This window comes from Aquarana catesbeiana, linkage group LG01 (assembly GCF_042186555.1).
Source record: "Aquarana catesbeiana isolate 2022-GZ linkage group LG01, ASM4218655v1, whole genome shotgun sequence".
NCBI lineage: Eukaryota > Metazoa > Chordata > Amphibia > Anura > Ranidae > Aquarana > Aquarana catesbeiana.
Window position 1 is genome coordinate 271,072,800 of NC_133324.1, and position 18,124 is coordinate 271,090,923.

The 18,124-nt window shown below is 44.3% G+C and overlaps 1 protein-coding gene across 3 annotated transcripts in view; it reads left to right on the forward strand.

Moving 5' to 3' along the window:
* The window catches only part of ANKLE2 (ankyrin repeat and LEM domain containing 2), a 116,695-nt gene that overhangs the window by 33,304 nt on the left and 65,267 nt on the right, over positions 1–18,124 (forward strand). For all 3 annotated transcript variants that reach the window (XM_073628486.1, XM_073628492.1, XM_073628478.1), the window contains one exon: positions 9,428–9,621. In XM_073628486.1, coding sequence (XP_073484587.1) covers positions 9,428–9,621 — 194 coding nt within the window. The remainder of the gene's footprint in view (positions 1–9,427; positions 9,622–18,124) is intronic.

An 18,124-nucleotide genomic window follows, 5' to 3' on the forward strand; every position in this document is an offset into this window, starting at 1 on the left:
TTTGAACCAATTTGGTTACTATCATTTCGGCAAGAATATTGTCAGAGCTGGCGCCTCTTTCATGTAAGGAACCGTTCTTAGTCTTACATCAAAAGGTGATATTGCATCCTCATCCATCTTTCTTGCCTAGAGTGGTTTCTAGTTTTCACTTGGATCAGGACAGTGTCTTGCCTTTCTTTTTTTCCTAGTCCCTAGTCAGCAGGGGAAAGACTAGGGACTAGTCTCTCTAGGGTAGTTTGAGTGGTTAGGATTTACTCTGGATGTAGTTTGAGCGGTTAAGTGTTCCCTAGGGAGGTGCTTTCTGTCGGGGATGGGCTCACTGGGAATAGAGAGAGATCGCTGTTTGATCACTAGGAACAGCTGATCCCCCTCTCCCCCTCCCTCCCCGTCAGACTGGGGACCCGCCTTGTTTACAAAGGCAGATCCCTGTTCTGCCTCTTTCCCGCGATCGCGGGTGGCCACTGGACCTGCGGGCGTGCACCTGCAAAAGCCACCTTGCCACAGTATAACTGCGGCGGCTAGTCGGCAACTGGTTGACCAAGCATGAACCAACAACCCCCCCCCCCCCCCCTTCCTCTGCTCTGACTGGGCTCTCCCATCCTACCGGAAGGCCCGATCGACCAGCTGCCACATGCGCTGGCTGGCCTGAGACCGGAACAAAGCCAAACTCGACTTTGATCGGGTCTTGGATCTAGAAACACAGAAGCGACGTCACTTCTGGTTAATCTTATAGACCCCAGATCCCTCCAAAAAAATACTGTCACAAGGGATGTTTACATTCGTTGTAACAGCAATAAAGGTGATCAGTTTTTTTCTCTTTAAAAAAAAAAAAAAAAAAAAGTGTAAATAAAGTGAGATTGTTAGTGAGAGCAATAATTCTAGCACAAGACCTCCTCTAACTCTAAACGGGTAACCATTTCAGTACCGTAGTTTGCACAATTTCAAAGCGTGACATGTTTGGTATCGATTTACTCTGCGGAACATCTTTCACACTGTACAGAAAAAATTGGGCTCAGGTTTAGTGTGTGTGTGTGTGTGTGTGTGTGTGTGTGTGTGTGTGTGTGTTTGGGTTTTTTTTTATTTTCTTTGAAGTGTATATTTTTTCCCCAAAAAAAATGCGTCTGAAAGACCACTGCGCAAATACATTGTGACAAAATATTGCAATGACTGCCATTTTTTTTCTCTAGGGACTCTGGGGGTTTTAAGTAATTTTCTAGCAAAAATACTGATTTTTAACTTGTAAGCAACAATGTCAGACAGACATAGACCTGGTCTTCAAGTGGTTAAAGAGGAGCTCCAGCCATTTTATGTTTAAAGTCAGCAGCTATATAAACTAGCTGCTGACTTTTAATCAACACTCGCCTGTCCCAGCGATGTGCTCACCTGAGCTGTCCCTTCCCTTAGTCTTCTATGCCCAGTTCTGACCTCTCAACTGTGGTCACTTGGTTGTGACAGCTTGCAGTTTCACATCCGGGTGTCCACTGCACAAGCCATGCTGCACATTGTGAATAGTCTCAAGGTCTTCTGCGACATGTCCCAGATGACCGTGGGGAGAGAGGTGAATTTTCTGTTTGGATTGCCTAGTCGATCTGAGCGGATGTGGGAGTGTGTATCTGTCATAACCAGGTACCCGCTGGGGGCGAGGAGGCCTTAAAGCCGAACTTCCCCTTTTTGGATGGAGCTCCGCTTTTAAAGCAGAGTTCCACTCTTTTTAAAATCAGCAGCTACAAAAAGTGTAGCTGCTGACTTTTAATAATCAGACACTCTCCTGTCCTATGGTCCAGCATTGCGGGTGCAGGAAGCCTCGCTCCTCTCCGAGGCGCCGGCATTCTAACTGTGGGCGTCTGGCTGTGGCTTCACAGCCGCGTGTGCACTGCGCATGCGCGAGATGTGCTGCGCGCCTTCAATGGCTGGGCAATCTTCTGTGGCGTGTTCCAGAAGATTGTGGGGGGGGGGATAGAGGTGAACTTCCTTCTGGCGCCGTGGAGCCAGGGGAGGAAGTGGGAGCTGGGTGCCCGTAAAAACGGGGTACCCGCTCCTCCCAAAGAAATGACATGCCAAATGTGGCATGTCAGGGGGTCACCTGCACTTAAAGCAGAAGTTACATTTTTGGGTGGAACTCCGCTTTAAGTACCAGTATTTGTGCCATATACTGTTCTCGTTGAGGGACGTAAAAAGTAATTTTACTTGGTTTCTTTGCAGCTATCTGACATGGCCATCCTCAGCCTGGCTTTTGAATGCAGCAGCGCTAGCTTGGAATTGACCTTGGGACACTGTTCCCCCTGCCAGGCTCTTTACAGATTTCTGTTAATTTTGAGGTCCATTGGCATTGCCTCATCGCTTGCCTTGTCTCTGAAGACTTATCTGTGAGTAGACTAACTGGGCTGAGCAGCAGGAGCTACATCATTTATATGGATTGCTGGTGGAAGCCTTTAAAATTCCTGCTATCTGGTGCTTCTACTGCATTAACCCTGAGGGACTGTGCACTGATATCCTCTGGGTAAAGTGCCATCCATGCTCTGTATTTGTTCCTGCCATTCATCGTTGAAACTCCCCATCAGCATTCTGAAACACCTTCCTCCAGCTGGAACGTTGATCTTTACTCTGTTCCTGCTCCCTGCCAGCAGTGACTGCAGTTGCCTCTGGCCATCTGCCCCTCACCTACTACCAGCTTTCTTGCTACCTGGTCTTGCCTCATACTCAGCCTTTCATTTCACTTTAGGAAAGTTCAAAGCGCTAAACCAACATTGAAACATTCTCCTATGGTTTTCCACATGGCCCAACATAAATTTTATATCAAATCACAATATAAATAACTTTTTTTTTTTTTTATTTCGTTTTTTTTTTTTTGTCCGTCCTCCAATAGCTTAGCTGCAAAGCTAGAGCTTTAACTCCTGGTGTGGCTGGAGTGAGGGAATACTCTCCCCGCTGATATCACTACATTATATAATTTTCCCCTATTTTCAGAGTTTTGCGGCCACAACTGTATAGAAACACTGACGAAAGGCAATTTTGTGGTTTGTTAAAATGTATGCAGGGCCATGGTAAGAAGAGGGAAACAGAAATTGAAATATTGGTTTTATTACTTAGGTTGCAACTACATAGCAGGTAAAGTGGAGGAAAAAAATATCTGGGGGGGGATTAACAGTCCCTATGTATCTGGTGCCCCAGCTCACACTAACCGCTCTGGTGCAGTTTGAATTATGTGGCCCTCTGATTTTACCTTCTATCCCCTCGACCAGAGCCTTCCCCTTTTCAAGTGTGGCTAGCCCTCCTGACTAAGGTCTTTATTACAGTCATACATGACTATGAGGGAGATTTACTAAAACTGGTGCACACAGAATGGGTTTGGTCCCAGAGGGTGCCGTTGGACAGGAATTAAGTGAATGTCGAGGCAGTGTTGGAGGAAGCTGCAGAAGGACCGGTCTACTTCACGTTGTCGCATCACTTGAGCTTCACACAACATGTTTGCCAACATTGCAGAGCTTCTTGCTTTTGTATGCAAAAGCCTTGGCATAGTGCAGATTGATTCTCCTCATTCTCACTACACCCTCTTGGACACGGAGACCTACAAAGACTTCCAAAACCTTAACTCATGAGAAAAAATTTCACTCCTCCCGGAAGCCTTTTCTGAACTTAATCTAGTGTAAATAGTTTGCAAAAAAGTGGTATATCCCTGTGTTTCGCCCTGCCATTTATCCTAAACAAACATCGCACTGTATTTTTCCTCTTTAAAGATTCTGCTGACAACTTGAAACCCCTCTTTAAAAAGCACACTTTTTTAACTTGGCACTTCCAGCTCTGCAACCAGCTCTTGCTACTGTTTCTGTGGTCAAATCCTGGCTAACTGGATTGGGATCATGAAATCACCAATACCACCCTGTCTTGCAGGATTGTGTGGCTGCACAGCAGTTACAACTGCCTTCTGCTTTTCTTGTCAATGTAGATAACCTGTAACATGTCATGGGGCAAATATCCAGAATGTCACTCTTCATTTAGGCTGGGGTCACACCTATGCGAATTGGATGTGGGTTTCCCTGAATCTAATTCGCATGACAGGAGATTGTGACCAGCTCTCTATGGTGCCGGTTCACACATCTCCGTTGCGGATCGGCTTGCACAGAAACGCTGCACGTCTTTGGCTCCGTTTTTAGGGCTGAATTCGGGCAAATATTCAGCCCGGATTCATCCCTGAAACGGAGAACAGGGACGCACCGGACTCCTGCTGCGAGCCGCATCCGTCGAAGGTGTGAACCCAGCCCATCTTTCTGTGAAAGGCACCTCACACATATGCCCTTTCAAGGAAGACGTCTTTGAGGCACTTGACCAATTCATAAGCTGTAGGCTACCAATCCCTCTCCAAAGATCTCTTCACAATGATTGAGCTCCCTCCCTCCTAAGAGTGGGCGGATGTCTATTGCGGGTTGCATCTCTCTGGGTCACAGATGTCTCAGACCTATGGGTTCAATCTGTGGTTTCAAAACGTACACAAGATAAGAGTTCAAAACTCTACCACCTCACTGCTTTCTTATTTCAGAGCAACCAAAAACTGTCAAAGGATAGTCAGATGTGCAAAAGGCCCTAAACTGCTTTTTGTGCCAGGGTATTGCACCAGAACTGGCACAGGACAGATTCAAGAATCTCTACTTGAACCTGATTATGGTGCCAAAGCCCAACCAAGTTATCGTCCTATTTTGGATTAACAATCCTAAACAAACTCCTTCACGTTACAAAATTTTAATATGGAACACACAAGATCAATAAATGCCTTTTTGAGACCAGGGAACACATTGCATCTTTTAACATCCAAAATGTCTATCTGCATGTTCCCATTTACCCAACTCAGCTATTTTTACACTTCGCATTGGCAGTCGGCCACTTTCAGTTTGCAAATAAACAAAAACACCAAGCGCAATAATGTTCTAGCGTGACATATACAATCAAATAAGTGTGAATGCACGTGCAATTAATTAAATAAAAATTGTTAGATTGACAATATCAAGCTGCTATCAATTATACAGTGGTCTGAATCCCCTAAAAATTAAAACATATAACATAGATTGATGTGCTCTGATGCAAAATTCAATCAATGTGAGAAAATAATTTTTTATGCTAAAAAACCAATGTGAAAAAAAAAAAAAATAAATGATATGCTTATAAAGGTGCAATATATATATATATATATATATATATATATATATATATATATATATATATATATATATATATACAATTGATGACTATAAATAGATAAATAGTGCCAATAGAATCTGATTAAATATAGATGATTAAATTCATGAGATAGGATAAGTAACAGGCGACAGTTCAATCCTCAGTAATCTGGGATATCTGGATTCCTGCAGTACTTATTTGTTCACCCTCTGAGCTATTTCTTCCACAGCCACAATGAATGGTAATTTTCTCAGTATCAAGTGGTTTTATGTAAAATAAACAAAGAGAAAACATTGCTCAATATTGTTACAATAAAAGTTCACAGGCAAAACAGCACAGTGATACACTCACGTGTGCCTGACTTGTTTTAGGCATGCAGATCTCAGCTGGCTTGTAAGGACAAGGCTTGCTACGCAAGCTGCTGCTGCTTGATACAATGTATTTAGCAGACTGTGTCCTAGGCTCCTCCCACGCGTTGCATCACTGACACGTGACTTTCTCTCTTGAGCAAAAACAAGTCAGGCACACGTGAGTGTATCACTGTGCTGTTTTGCCTGTGAACTTTTATTGTAACAATATTGCGCAATGTTTTCTCTCTTTGTTTATTTTACATAAAACCACTTGATACTGAGAAAATTACCATTCATTGTGGCTGTGGAAGAAATGGCTCAGAGGGCGAACAAATAAGTACTGCAGGAATCCAGATATCCCAGATTACTGAGGATTGAACTGTCGCCTGTTACTTATCCTATCTCATGAATTTAATCATCTATATTTAATCAGATTCTATTGGCACTATTTATATATTTAAACTCATCAATTGTATATATATTGCACCTTTATAAGCATATCATTTATTTCTTTTTTATTATGGAGGATTCAACACTTATCACAGGGAATATATCTAATTTATTTATTGGCACTAATTTGGATTGATTACTATTTGCAAACACATTTTTAGTATATCTACACACAATTGTTGCTTAGTTTACTTTGGAGATATCGCACCACTTCCAGTGGATTTGTATAACTGGAGGAACACAGTTTTTAAATATTTGCGATTTTTTTTTTTCATACATTTGCGATTTTATATATATGCGATTTTTTTTTTTTTTTAGCGATTTGGTAGCAATTTTTTTCACATTGGTTTTTTAGCACAAAAAATTATTTTCTCACATTGATTGAACTTTGTATCAGAGCGCATCAATCTATGTTCAGTTTGTGTTGCTTTTTGGCTCCCAGTGTGTGTGTGTGTGTGTGTGTGTGTGTATAAAAAAAAAAAAAAATCTTGGCATCTTTGCTTACCCTTATCAGAACTCAGAATAGCCTGTCACCTGTATATCTAGAAGACCTTCTGCTAAAAGATTAATCTCCCTTACAAAAATCAGAAAATGTCCAAAAGATGATTCCAATGCTTCCGGCTTTTAGCTAGGTGATCAACTTCAAAAGCGCTGCTCTCCAGCCCTCCCTACACAAAGAATACTTAGGTCTAATCCTGGATTCATCCCTGGATTGAAGCGAAATCCACACGGAGATTTGCTATGAGAGTTCTGGGTCTCATGGTGGCCTCCTTTTTTGAGGCAGAACCTCTTACCCAAATCCATTTAAAAACTCTCCAACTAAAATTTGCACATGAAGAAAGCAGGCTTTTCCCTGGATCTACCCATACTCCTATTCACCCAAGCAAGACAGTCCTTGTCCTGGTGGATCACCACTTTAACTCTAAGACTAGGTTCACATTTACGAAGTTGTTGTTTTCAGGCATGTTTGGCAATGCGATTTGCATTTTTCAGACCTGAATTTTTCATACGTTTTTTGCTTTGTTTAAAAGCACTGTATATAGCTGGTTGCTAAAGGAAGCCGCCCGCCAAGTCCTTAACAACCGATGAGTCATCAGCTGTCAGCGGGGTTCCCGATTTTAGATCTATTGTCAATCACGCCGGCTGCCGAACCCAAAAAAAAAGCTCCGCACTCGAAGGCTAACCGCTGATTGCCTGCTCCTCCGTCTGACAGTTTTAAATAGGTAAGGGGCGGGGCCATCCAGTGACGTCACCTGGTGGGCCCACCCCCTTGTGATGTCACCGACCGCTGCATGCTGGGTCGGTGACCTCACAAGTGGGCTGGGCCACCAGGTGACTGGGTGTCTCCCACCCCTCACCTATTTAAGAACTGTCAGATGGAAGAACGGACATTTGGTGATTAGCCTTCAATAAGTGCGGAGCTGCTCTTCACTTTTTTTTTTTTTTCTATGTAACTTTTTTGGTGATTGAGTAGTGGTACAATGTACCCCGAACTCATTCACATGGTGGGGGGCCAGGGGTGGGGAAATGCATTAAAGAAACGCATCAAAAGCCCAACACTTGCTTTTCTGGTGCGACTCTATTGAAGTCTATTACAGGCAAAATGCAATCTGCTACGGTAAAACAAGTCCCCGACCCTTTCCAAAAATGTACCAGCTGAAAAACGCATAGATGTAAATGTGTACCATAGGAAACCATGTTAAATGGACTGTAGCGTTTCTGCGGAAAACTCTCAAAGTGCATAGGTGTGAACGTAGGGTCACAGTGGGAAAATGTTTCATTCTCTACAGTTAGAAAGCTCTTACGACAGATACAAGTCTGTCAGTCTTGCTATAATAAATATCAAATATCAAAAAATATGTATAAAATTTCTTTCTCAGTTTAGGCCGATATGTATTCTTCTACATATTTTTGGTAAAAAAAAAATTGCAATGAGCCTATATTGATTGGTTTGCGCAAAAGTTATAGCGTCTACAAAACGGGATACATTTCTGGCATTTTTATTTATTGTTATTAGTAATGGCGGCGATCTGCGATTTTTATCGTGACTATGACCATTATGGCGGACACATTGGACACTTTTGACACCATTTTGGGACCACTGTCATTATATGCAGTGATCAGTGCTATAAAAATGCACTGATTACTGTGTAAATGACACTGACAGGGAAGGGGTTAAACACTAGGGGGCGATCAAGGGGTTAAGTGTGTCCTAGGGAAGTGTTCTAACTGTGGGGGTGGGGAATGGGCTATCACTGATATGACAGCGATCACTGCTCCTGATCACAGGGAGCAGTAGATCCCTGTCATGTCACTAGGCAGAACGGGTAAATGCCTTGTTTACAAAGAGTCCGCAGGCACAGTCACGGAGTACGTGGCGCGCGTCCACAATGCTGCGATTGTGCTGACGTACATCGTCATGCACTGGTCAGCTAGCGGTTAATACTTTTTTTGCATAGTTCAGTTTGCCAATTTGTTGCCCACTTCTATATTCATTGCTTGGGGGCTGTCCCATGGTGTATGAATAAGTTGCCTGTGTCCTGTACCCGAGGATATACAATTTACAGGTAACGCAAAAGTCCTCTTTTTTTAACTTTGGGTAAAACCCATTTTTGGCATACAGAACACAGGTCTCTTTCCTCTGTTCTTTATGATCTCTGTTTTGGTTACTGCAAAGCTGAGAGTTACTGGGAGTAGGAGGGCGCTATATAGGTGCTATCCCTGCAGCTTTCTTTTTGCCAGTGTCCAATCACCTGGAGGTAGCTGCATATAACCCATGCTTAAAAACTAAAAATCCTGTGTACTGTACTCTAGTAAAAAGATTTTTCTGGGAAGTCAAAAATCCAATTCTTAGAGTCCATTGAAGGACATAAATCCCACCTTTGTGTTTTATGATCATGTTTATACTGCTTGCTACAAAACTTAAAGCGGTTGTATACCCAAATGCTACACTTTTACCTACAGGTAAGCCTATTATAATGCTTACCTGTAGGTAAAATTAATATCTCCTAAACCTATACGGTTTTGCATGCAGCCGCTGAAGCTCCAGCAGTGTTGCCAGACCTTGTTGGGAAGAAAACTCTTGCGCGGGAGTGATGTACTCGCGGCTCTGGCCACTCACAGCGAGGACCGGGCTCCGATACCGGGGCTTCGTTCTGAGGTATTTCATAATGAGCTAGTATGGGCCGCATACTAGCTCTTTATGACTTTGCCTTGCAGGGGTTTTTTTTTTTTTTTTTTTTCTATGTGTGGGTTTACTACCGCTTTAAGGCATACTGATAGAAGGGAGTGATTACCCTGGCCTACTTTTTTTTTTTTTTTTTTTTTTTAGCAGGTGCCCAAATCTCCTGTAGTTGACAGTATAACTGAAAGTAATATCCTGTGTCCCTCTGTGGACTTCAAGAAAAGGATTTTACTTGAGTACAAAACTCTATTTTATTTTCTGTAATCTCTAGATGCATCCTCCACTCCAGAAACAGACTGTCTCAGCAAGGAGAAGGCAAATAGCTTCAAGAGTCCAAGGACTCAAGATTTGACAGCAAAATTAAGGAAAGCTGTGGAAAAAGGAGATTCAGCCACATTTGCAGAGCTAATTTGGAGCAATCCTCGTTATCTCATAGGATCAGGAGACAACCCAACTGTGGTACAGGTAAGATTGTTCACACATGCGCTTGCCTTTGTTTTCAGATACTGAAAATTGCTCTTTTTTTTTCCTGAAAATCAGAGCTGTTTACATTTCTTTTTAACCTTATGTAAGGGCTTGTTCACACTTGACTAAATTTCTAATGCTTAACAAACGCTCCTATAGCGTTAGTATGGGCATTAGACTTGAGTTAATGATCTTTAGTATGGGCGTTGGTCACGAGTAAAGATGTGCTGTGCTGAGCTCCACTGGAGCAATCCTTGCTGGGGCCAGATATGCAGCCGGATCCATTCAAAGTGTCTTTTCAGGCCGAATTGAATGGTACCCGGGCCTCGTGGCGGAAGGAACAAGGTTCTGCCTATAACGCTTCTCTTTTTAGGAGAGCTGGACCTCGGGATCCAGAGCTTTGTTTTTTTTTTCAGCCATAAAGTTTTTTTCTGGCGGGGTGTTTTTATGGGTCCAGAAGTGTGGGTTTCCGAGGGTCCCCGGTTCCTGAAGGTTTTGTAACGGAGCCCACCGTGGGAGGTGAAGATTGTGTCTGTTGGTTTTTACCACAGAAAACCCTGCGGCGGGAAAGGGAAGGGTAAGTGCAGGTTTCTAAGGAATTTTTTTTAATTTTCTTATGAAATGTCTCCTTTTAAAAAAGTAAATGTTGTCATGCCTAAGAGTCACCACTGAGGGCTGTATAGAGCACGTACCTTGTCATTCTTTCCTCAAACATCACGTTTGTCACAGAAGCAGCAGGCTTCCCTCTGGCGAGCAGCTCAGATCTCCGGTAAGACTGGGGGGGGATTTTTGGTCCACTAAACACACCCCCACCTGGACAAAGCTCTCCCCCTCTTCCTGCAAGGGGGAAGCCAAAGACGATCGGCGATGCCGCTCCGTTTTTTCACCGCCCCTGCACGACGGCTTGTTGCAGGTCTCCTCCCCATACACACACACCTATCCTGTTGGATCGGAGGCCCGCGCTCGTGCGGGAAAACCCTCTTTTGAAAAGAAGGGGGGGGCACGATGTGATGGAAGGGGCGGGGCTTAGCACGGCGTTGGCATCCTCCAATGTCCAGCGCGGGAGTATGTTTAAAAGCTCCATTTTTGCTGGCTGCAGATCTTGAAGGGACACAGTAACAAAAAGGGGCATGTAAGAGGTTGGTGAGACAGGCATTCCCTGACACATTTACTAAAGGCATCAGGCTGAGCGTTAATGGCAGCAGGAGTGGCTGGACTATATTGCTCAAGCAATGGATGCGATTTCTTCTCATAGTACCTCCTGCTTTTGTGCATCGGCTAAGGTCAGAAGGGGGGGTTGAAACACCCCCAAAAAAGGGATAAAAGGGTCTCCCTCAAGCTCTGGAAAGCCTACTCATCACTACAATGGCATCCTCCTCTGAGAGTCAGAGTGAGCATCGGGGCCATGAAACGTTTGCAACTGTTTTCAACACTGCAGCCTCTGTTTGTTACTAAAAGTCTTTTTTTTCTCAGCCATGATAGTATTGGAAAAAAAAAAAAAAGGTTAGCGGCTTTAATCGCATCCCAGTTTGGGACAAAATGCGACAGGTCCTTTTTCATTACCCAGGACCCTCAAACTGAGGAACTGGGGGCAGAAGAAGATGAATTCCCTCAGGGGACCATGGTGAGGCTGATGACTCCTCTTCTGAGATGTCAAATGCGGGGGGAGGGGATCAGCTTTCACAATCTGTAAGATTGATGGTGCAATTTCTTGCTGAATGGTCCGCTCCACATTTATGTACCCTTAACTGAGTGTTTGGATTCGCTAAAGCCTCCTCAAGCTGTGCATGCCTTTCCTGTCCATTCATTGCTGGAAAGCTTTTTGTATCTCAGTGGATCACCCAGATAAGCATTTTTTCCCTCCTAAAGTTTTTTCACACTGTATCCTATGGAGGAGAAAAATCACTAAAAGTGGGGTATACCAGAAATTAACGCTGCTATATCCTCTGTGAATAATGCCGCGTACACACGAGCAGACTTTACGGCAGACTTGGTCCGGCGTACCGGATTTCGTCGGACAATTCGATCGTGTGTGGGCTCCAGCGGACTTTGTTTTCTCAAAAGTTGGACGGACTTAGATTTGAAACATGTTTCAAATCTATCCGACGGACTCGAGTCCGGTCGAAAAGTCCGCTCGTCTGTATGCTAGTTCGACGGACAAAAAGCCACGCTAGGGCAGCTATTGGCTACTGGCTATCAACTTCCTTATTTAAGTCCGGTCGTACGTCATCGCGTACGAATTCATCGGACTTTGGTTGATTGTGTGTAGGCAAGTCCGTTCATTCAGAAAGTCCGTCGTAAAGTCCGTCAAAGTCCGCCGGGCAAAGTCTGCTGTAAAGTCCGCTCGTGTGTACGCGGCATTAGAGTTTGACTTGTCCGGCAGACAATGCTAAAATGCTTAGGGATCCAATGGATACTTTTTTCTCTGGCAGAGTGAGTGCCTCAGCCTACGCTGACAGTAATTGGTTAATTGTTGAGAGACAAGTTTAAACAGGTGCTCAAGGTTATCCTGTTCAGGCCCAGGTTCTGGGAAGCCACCAGCAGCTTTGTGTTTGCAATAGTTGATATGGGAGATTCTATCCTTCAGGCCTTGCGCCCTTCGCTAAGCGCTATGCAAGAAGCTCCTGGCTAGTCTTCCTTTTTGCGGTGAAACGGCTATTTGGGGATGATTTGGGTAATGCATCCAAAGAAATTCTAGTGGAAAGTATCTCAAGGATCTGGCAGGAAAGTGTCGAGACAGATGGGGGACTTCCTCAATAGCTCCGGGGTACAAGCTGGTGTTCCAAGAGTTCCCATCTCCTCATTTTTCTTTGATCAAACGTTCCTAAGGATCCAGAGAAAAAGAAGTCCTGTCTTTTAAGCATTGGACGATCTTTTGGTAAAAAATGGTCATGGTGGTCCCCATGTAAAAGCAGGGGTTGGTTCAAACCTTTTTTTCATGGTGCCAAAACCGAATGGACATTCTGGATCTAAAAAATCAAATTTGATTCCTGAATATAACCGCTCTTTTTCGCATGGAATCAATCCATTCAGTTGTCTCCATCCTACAAGGAGCACTTCTGGCGTCAATCGACATCAAAGATGCATACCTCCATATGCCTATTTCCTCGCTCACTAGTAAGATCTACTTTTCAAGGTGGAAAATCTTAATTTTCAGTGTGTAGCTCTGCTTTCCAGTCCAGCTACTGCACCTTGATTGTTTACAAAGGTTCTGGCCCCTCTTCTAGCCAGATTAAGGGCCCAAGGTATAACGATCATGGTTTACCTAGTCGATCTGTTCTTGATAGACCAGTCGGTAGCCTGCTTAGACCAAAGTATGGTCACCACATTCAATTACCTGGAATACCTTGGTTGGATTCTCAACCTAGAAGAAATCTTCCTTAAAACCATGAAGAAGGCTAAAATACTTGGGTCTGATCATAGATACACCCAGAAAAGGGTATTCTTGTCCCAGGCAAAGATCAGCACCATAAAGGAACTGATTCAGGTGGTCAAAGCAAGATGAATTTTTCTATTCAGCTTTGCATGAGGTGGTTGGGAAAGATGGTGGCTTCATTCGAGGCCGTTTCTTTCTTTATGCTCAGTTTCATTCTAGACTGCTGCAAAACAGTATCCTATGGAACAAAAGGGTTCAAGCTCTAGATTTCCCAATTAGTCTGACTCCAAAGGTGCGCCGGAGCCTCAGTTTATGGTTCATAACCAAAAATCTACAAAGGGGAAAATCCTTCCTTCAGTTACCTGGGAAGTGGTAACAACATATGCCAACCTTTTTTGGGTTGGGGAGCAGTCCTGGAAGAGGCAACTGTCCAAGAGAAGCAGCCCAGATCAGAAATGGCCTTGCCCATTAACATTCTAGAAATTCAGGCAGAGCACTTGGTCCTGAGGGCCTGAATGTTCAGTTTGCGAAATTGTCCTTCCAGGATTCAATCCGACAATGCAACAGCAATGGCCTATATTAATCACCAAGGGGGCACAAGAAGTTGTGCGGCCTAGAGAGAGGTGAATCATATCCTATCTTGGGCAGAAAACAATGTACTTTGCCTATCGGCAATCTTCATTCTAGGAATAGAAAATTGGCAGGCGGACTACTTGAGTCGCCAGCAGTTGTTCCTGGGAGAATGGTTCCTTCACCCCGATATCTTCCTGTCAATATGTCATAGATGGGGGATTCCAGACGTAGATCCGTTTGCGTCCAGGTTCAACAAAGAAATCGACAACTTTGTTTCATGAACAAAGGATCCGCTAGCATGTGGAATCGGTTCTCATTGATTTATGCATTTCCTCCTATTCTACCGGTGTCCTCGACTTCTTTGCAGGATCAAGCTGGAAGGGAAATCAGTGATTCTTGTGGCCCAGGAGATCTTGGTATGCAGAGATCATAAAGATGGCGGTAGGGGACCCATGGACCCCCTACCACCACTGCCGGACCTTCTCTCGCAAGGTCCGGTATTCCATCCTACTTTACAAATGCTAAATTTAACAGTTTGGCCATTGAGACCCACATTCTGAAGAAGTGTGGGCTGTCCGGTTCAGTGGTATCTACTCTGGTTAATGCAAGGAACCCGACCTCCGGAGTCATATATTATAGAGTCTGGAAAGCATATGTCTCCTGGTGTGAATCCAGGGGTTGGCACCCCAGGAAGTCTATCATAGGTAGAATCCTTGACTTTCTACAGATGGGATTAGAAATAAAGCTGGTCTTGAGTACTATCAAGGGCCAGGTTTCGGCCTTATTGGTATTTCAGCAACCACTTGCTTCACACTCTTTGGTTCGTAGCTTTATTCAGGGGGTAACGCAGCTTAATCCTCTGGTTAGGTAACCCCTGAACCTTTGGGACTTGAATTTAGTCCTGTCGGCATTACAGAAACAGCCTTTTGCGCCGATACGGCATATTCCCTTGGTCCTTTTGACAAGGTTTTTCTGGTAGCCATATCTTCTGCAAGAAGGGTATCAGAGTTGGCTGCTCTTGTAAAGAGCCATATTTAATTATTCACAAGGATAAGGTTGTATTGTGTCCTCATCCTAATTTTCTACCGAAGGTAGTGTGAGGTTTTCATTTAAACTAGGATATTGTTCTATCTTCATTTTTCCCAGAACTCTGTTCTGCGGAAGAAAAGTCACTACATTCTCTTGATGTGGTGAGAGCAGTCAAAATCTATTTGACAACTGCTCGGATTCGAAAAACGATGTTTTGTTTGTGTTGCCTGAAGGTCCTAAAAGGACAGGCGGCATTGAAATCTACTATTTCTAAATGGATTCGACAAGTGATTGTTCAAGCTTATGGTTTAAAGAGGAAAGTTCCACCTTTTCATATTAAAGCGCACTCCACCAGGGCTGTTAGTACTTCCTGGGCAGTGCATCACCAAGCCTCCATGGCTCAAATCTGCAAGGCCGCAACTTGGTCTTCAGTCCATACATTTACCAGATTCTATCGCCTTTGGGCGCAGTGTGCTGCAGGCAGCAGTATAAGTTCTCTGGTCTCATGGTGCCCTACTTTTGTCTCCCTTCAGTTGGCATTGCTATGGGACATCTCACATAGTAACTACTATGGCTCTGTGTCCCGTGATTTACGATAAGAAAATAGGATTTTTAAAACGGCTTACCTGTAAAATCCTTTTTTTTTTTTTAAGTACATCACGGGACACAGAGGTCCCTCCCTTCTTTCTGGGAGGGGTTATATAGGGAGTGGACTTCCTGTCTTGGGGTGTGCCAGTGTCCATCACCTGAAGGTGGCCTATAACCCACATAGTAACTACTATGGCTCTGTGTCCCATGATGTACTTCAAAGAAAAGGATTTTACAGGTAAGCTGTTATAAAAATACTATTTTTTTTTAAACTTACACATGTATTGCAGTTATAGAAAACACAGGAGGGTTTATTTACTGAAGGCAAATCCACTTTGCACTGCAAGTGCACTTGGAAGCAGTGGCAGCTGGTGCACAAATTTCTTTTTTTTTTTGTTTTTTTTTGGGGGGGGGGGGTGCAAACAAACTGCAAGATTCTGAAAAATACTATAAAAACATCAAATGCAGCCTCGCTGTGCCCCATTTAAATGCAGCCTCGCTGTGCCCCATTTAAATGCAGCCTCGCTGTGACCCCCCCCTGCCCGCTGTCTGACCGGCATTTACCCCATCTTGGTGGTGGGTCAGGCAGTGGGTGATGGCAGCGAGCTGTGGGACAGGCAACGGGTCAGGCGACAGCTCCTGTGTCCTCCATGCTTCCCGTGCGTATCTTCTTCCCTTCTGCTAGGCGTCCAATAGGATCGCCAGTGCCTTTAGACAGTCAGGTGACTGGTATTAGACACGTGGTTTCTGATTAGCGGAGAGGCGGTTCAGTGTTAGAGAAGCAAATCTTAAGTTGCTTTTCTAACACACCTGGATGGGCTCATAGCGCAATGCTCTGGGCTCTGAGTCCACCTTTTTTGAAGCCCATTAGAGCCTATGGCTCTAATCATGTGCTTAAAAAAAAAAACACCCCTGCCGCTGTAATGGGGGGTGGTCATGGATACATGGATAGATTCATGCAATAAGGTAAAAAATAAGAAAAAAGCTGCTGCGCCAACCAAACAAACAAATATAAGTAAATGTAAAAAATGAAAAATGTAGTGGAAAAAGTAAGCAGCCAACACCACCAATTAGACTAATTGTGACAATGAATATAAAAACAAAAAGTGTAGCGCTAAAATGTTTCGGTCAGCAGCATTGGAATATGCTGAATGACCAACAGTGTATATCAAAGATTAGGTTATATTAGACCACAAATAAAAGAACAATGAACCAGTGAGAAATCTAATATTCCAAAGAAAACCACTATTATCATGTCCTTTGTGAGAAAAACGATGTGAATCAAAGTGTGCGTCACACAAGTTAAACCCAAATCCTTATAACAAAACACAGGCATATAGGGGTGGGGATGAGTGGTAAGTCCCTGAGGTGAGGACAGTTCATTTAGTCAGACGGAGACCTCTTGGAGCATGGACATATATCCAATAACAATGTTGTTATTAGTGGACTCCTCCAATGATCAGCCCAGTGCAAAAGTAACGTAAAATGCCCTTACCGGACGTGGTGGACTCAGGCCATACAGCGGTGAGTCATACGAGCTTGAACCGTGTGACACGGTAGGGTTATAGCTGGTCTGCAATTGAATGATCTTGAGAAGAACTCCAATCGTGAACAGTCTCCCGATTCATCCTCCAGCACTCACTGTAAAGTGATTTATGAATCTGTCCCTAAGGGTGGGATCTCTGGAATGTATTTCTGGCTTGCACCTGACCCGTTCTGGCTTTTCTCCTGGTTCTGACCCCAGCTTGCTTCCATGGACTTGCTACTGCCTCCTTTCCTGTGTTTGACCCTGGCTTGATCTTCACCACACTCCTGCCTCTGTTCCTGATTGACCTGGCCAATGAGGAGAGAAAGGGGCTGGGCCGCGGCTCCATGTCTGCATGGACACGGAGCTGTGGCTCGGCTTGGGTGCAACGATAGCAAGCTGCTTGCTGTGGGGGCACTCAACAGGAGGGAGGGCCAGGAGCACCAAATAGGGACCTGAGAAGAGGAGAATCCAGGCAGCTCTGTGCAAATCCACTGCACAGGACAGATAAATATGACGTGTTTGTTATTTTTAAAGCGGTTGTAAACTGCTGCACTTATATTTTAATTTTATTTTCTCTTTGTGCCTTTGCCTTGCAGGTAAGAAAAAAAATGCGCTAGTATGCATCGCATATGTGAAACTTCTCAAAACAAAGCCTTTCAGTGATGCAATTTCATCGCTGGAGAGACAGCCTCCATGTTCTCCCGTCTTGCTTCTGGGTTTGCAGACTCCGGCTCTGTGTCTTGCCGGAGACGCGATAATGTCACACCTGTGCATGCGCGGGGACCCCTATTCACGTCACAGGGCTCTGAAGAAACTGCATGGGTGGCCGTTCCTTCAGAGCACATGCACCAGTGATTTCACTGGCTGAATGTGCAGTAAATATCTCCTAATCAGGACTTTAATATCACTTTTAAAGGGTACGTTTGCCTTTACAGGAAATCTGTAAGGTGAACATACACCGGACCCCCTTATGCATCTCCACCCACCACCACCCCCCCACCCCCCTGTTCTTGCTGACCTGGAGTCCTGTGATCACCCACTGTGAGACATTGGGTCTTGCCAGTCCGGGAATTTGAAGTCCCTGCGGCTTAATCTCCCATCCGTACCTCTCTGCATGTACGGATAGGAGGCATTCTAATTGGTCAGCGCCGTCATGTGGCCAGCGCTGACCAATCAGAACCCGCCTAGTCCATCCTGTCGGTGTTGGAGAAGAGAAAGCCACAGGGATTTCAAATCCCTGGACCGGTAAAGCGGCGACCTGATGTCTCACAACGGGTGATCGTGGGACACCAGGTCAACGGGATCGGGGGGATAAGGAAGGGGGTCCAGTGTAAGTTACATAGTAGGTGAGGTTGAAAAAAGACACAAGTCCATCAAGTCCAACCTATGTGTGTGATTATGTGTCAGTA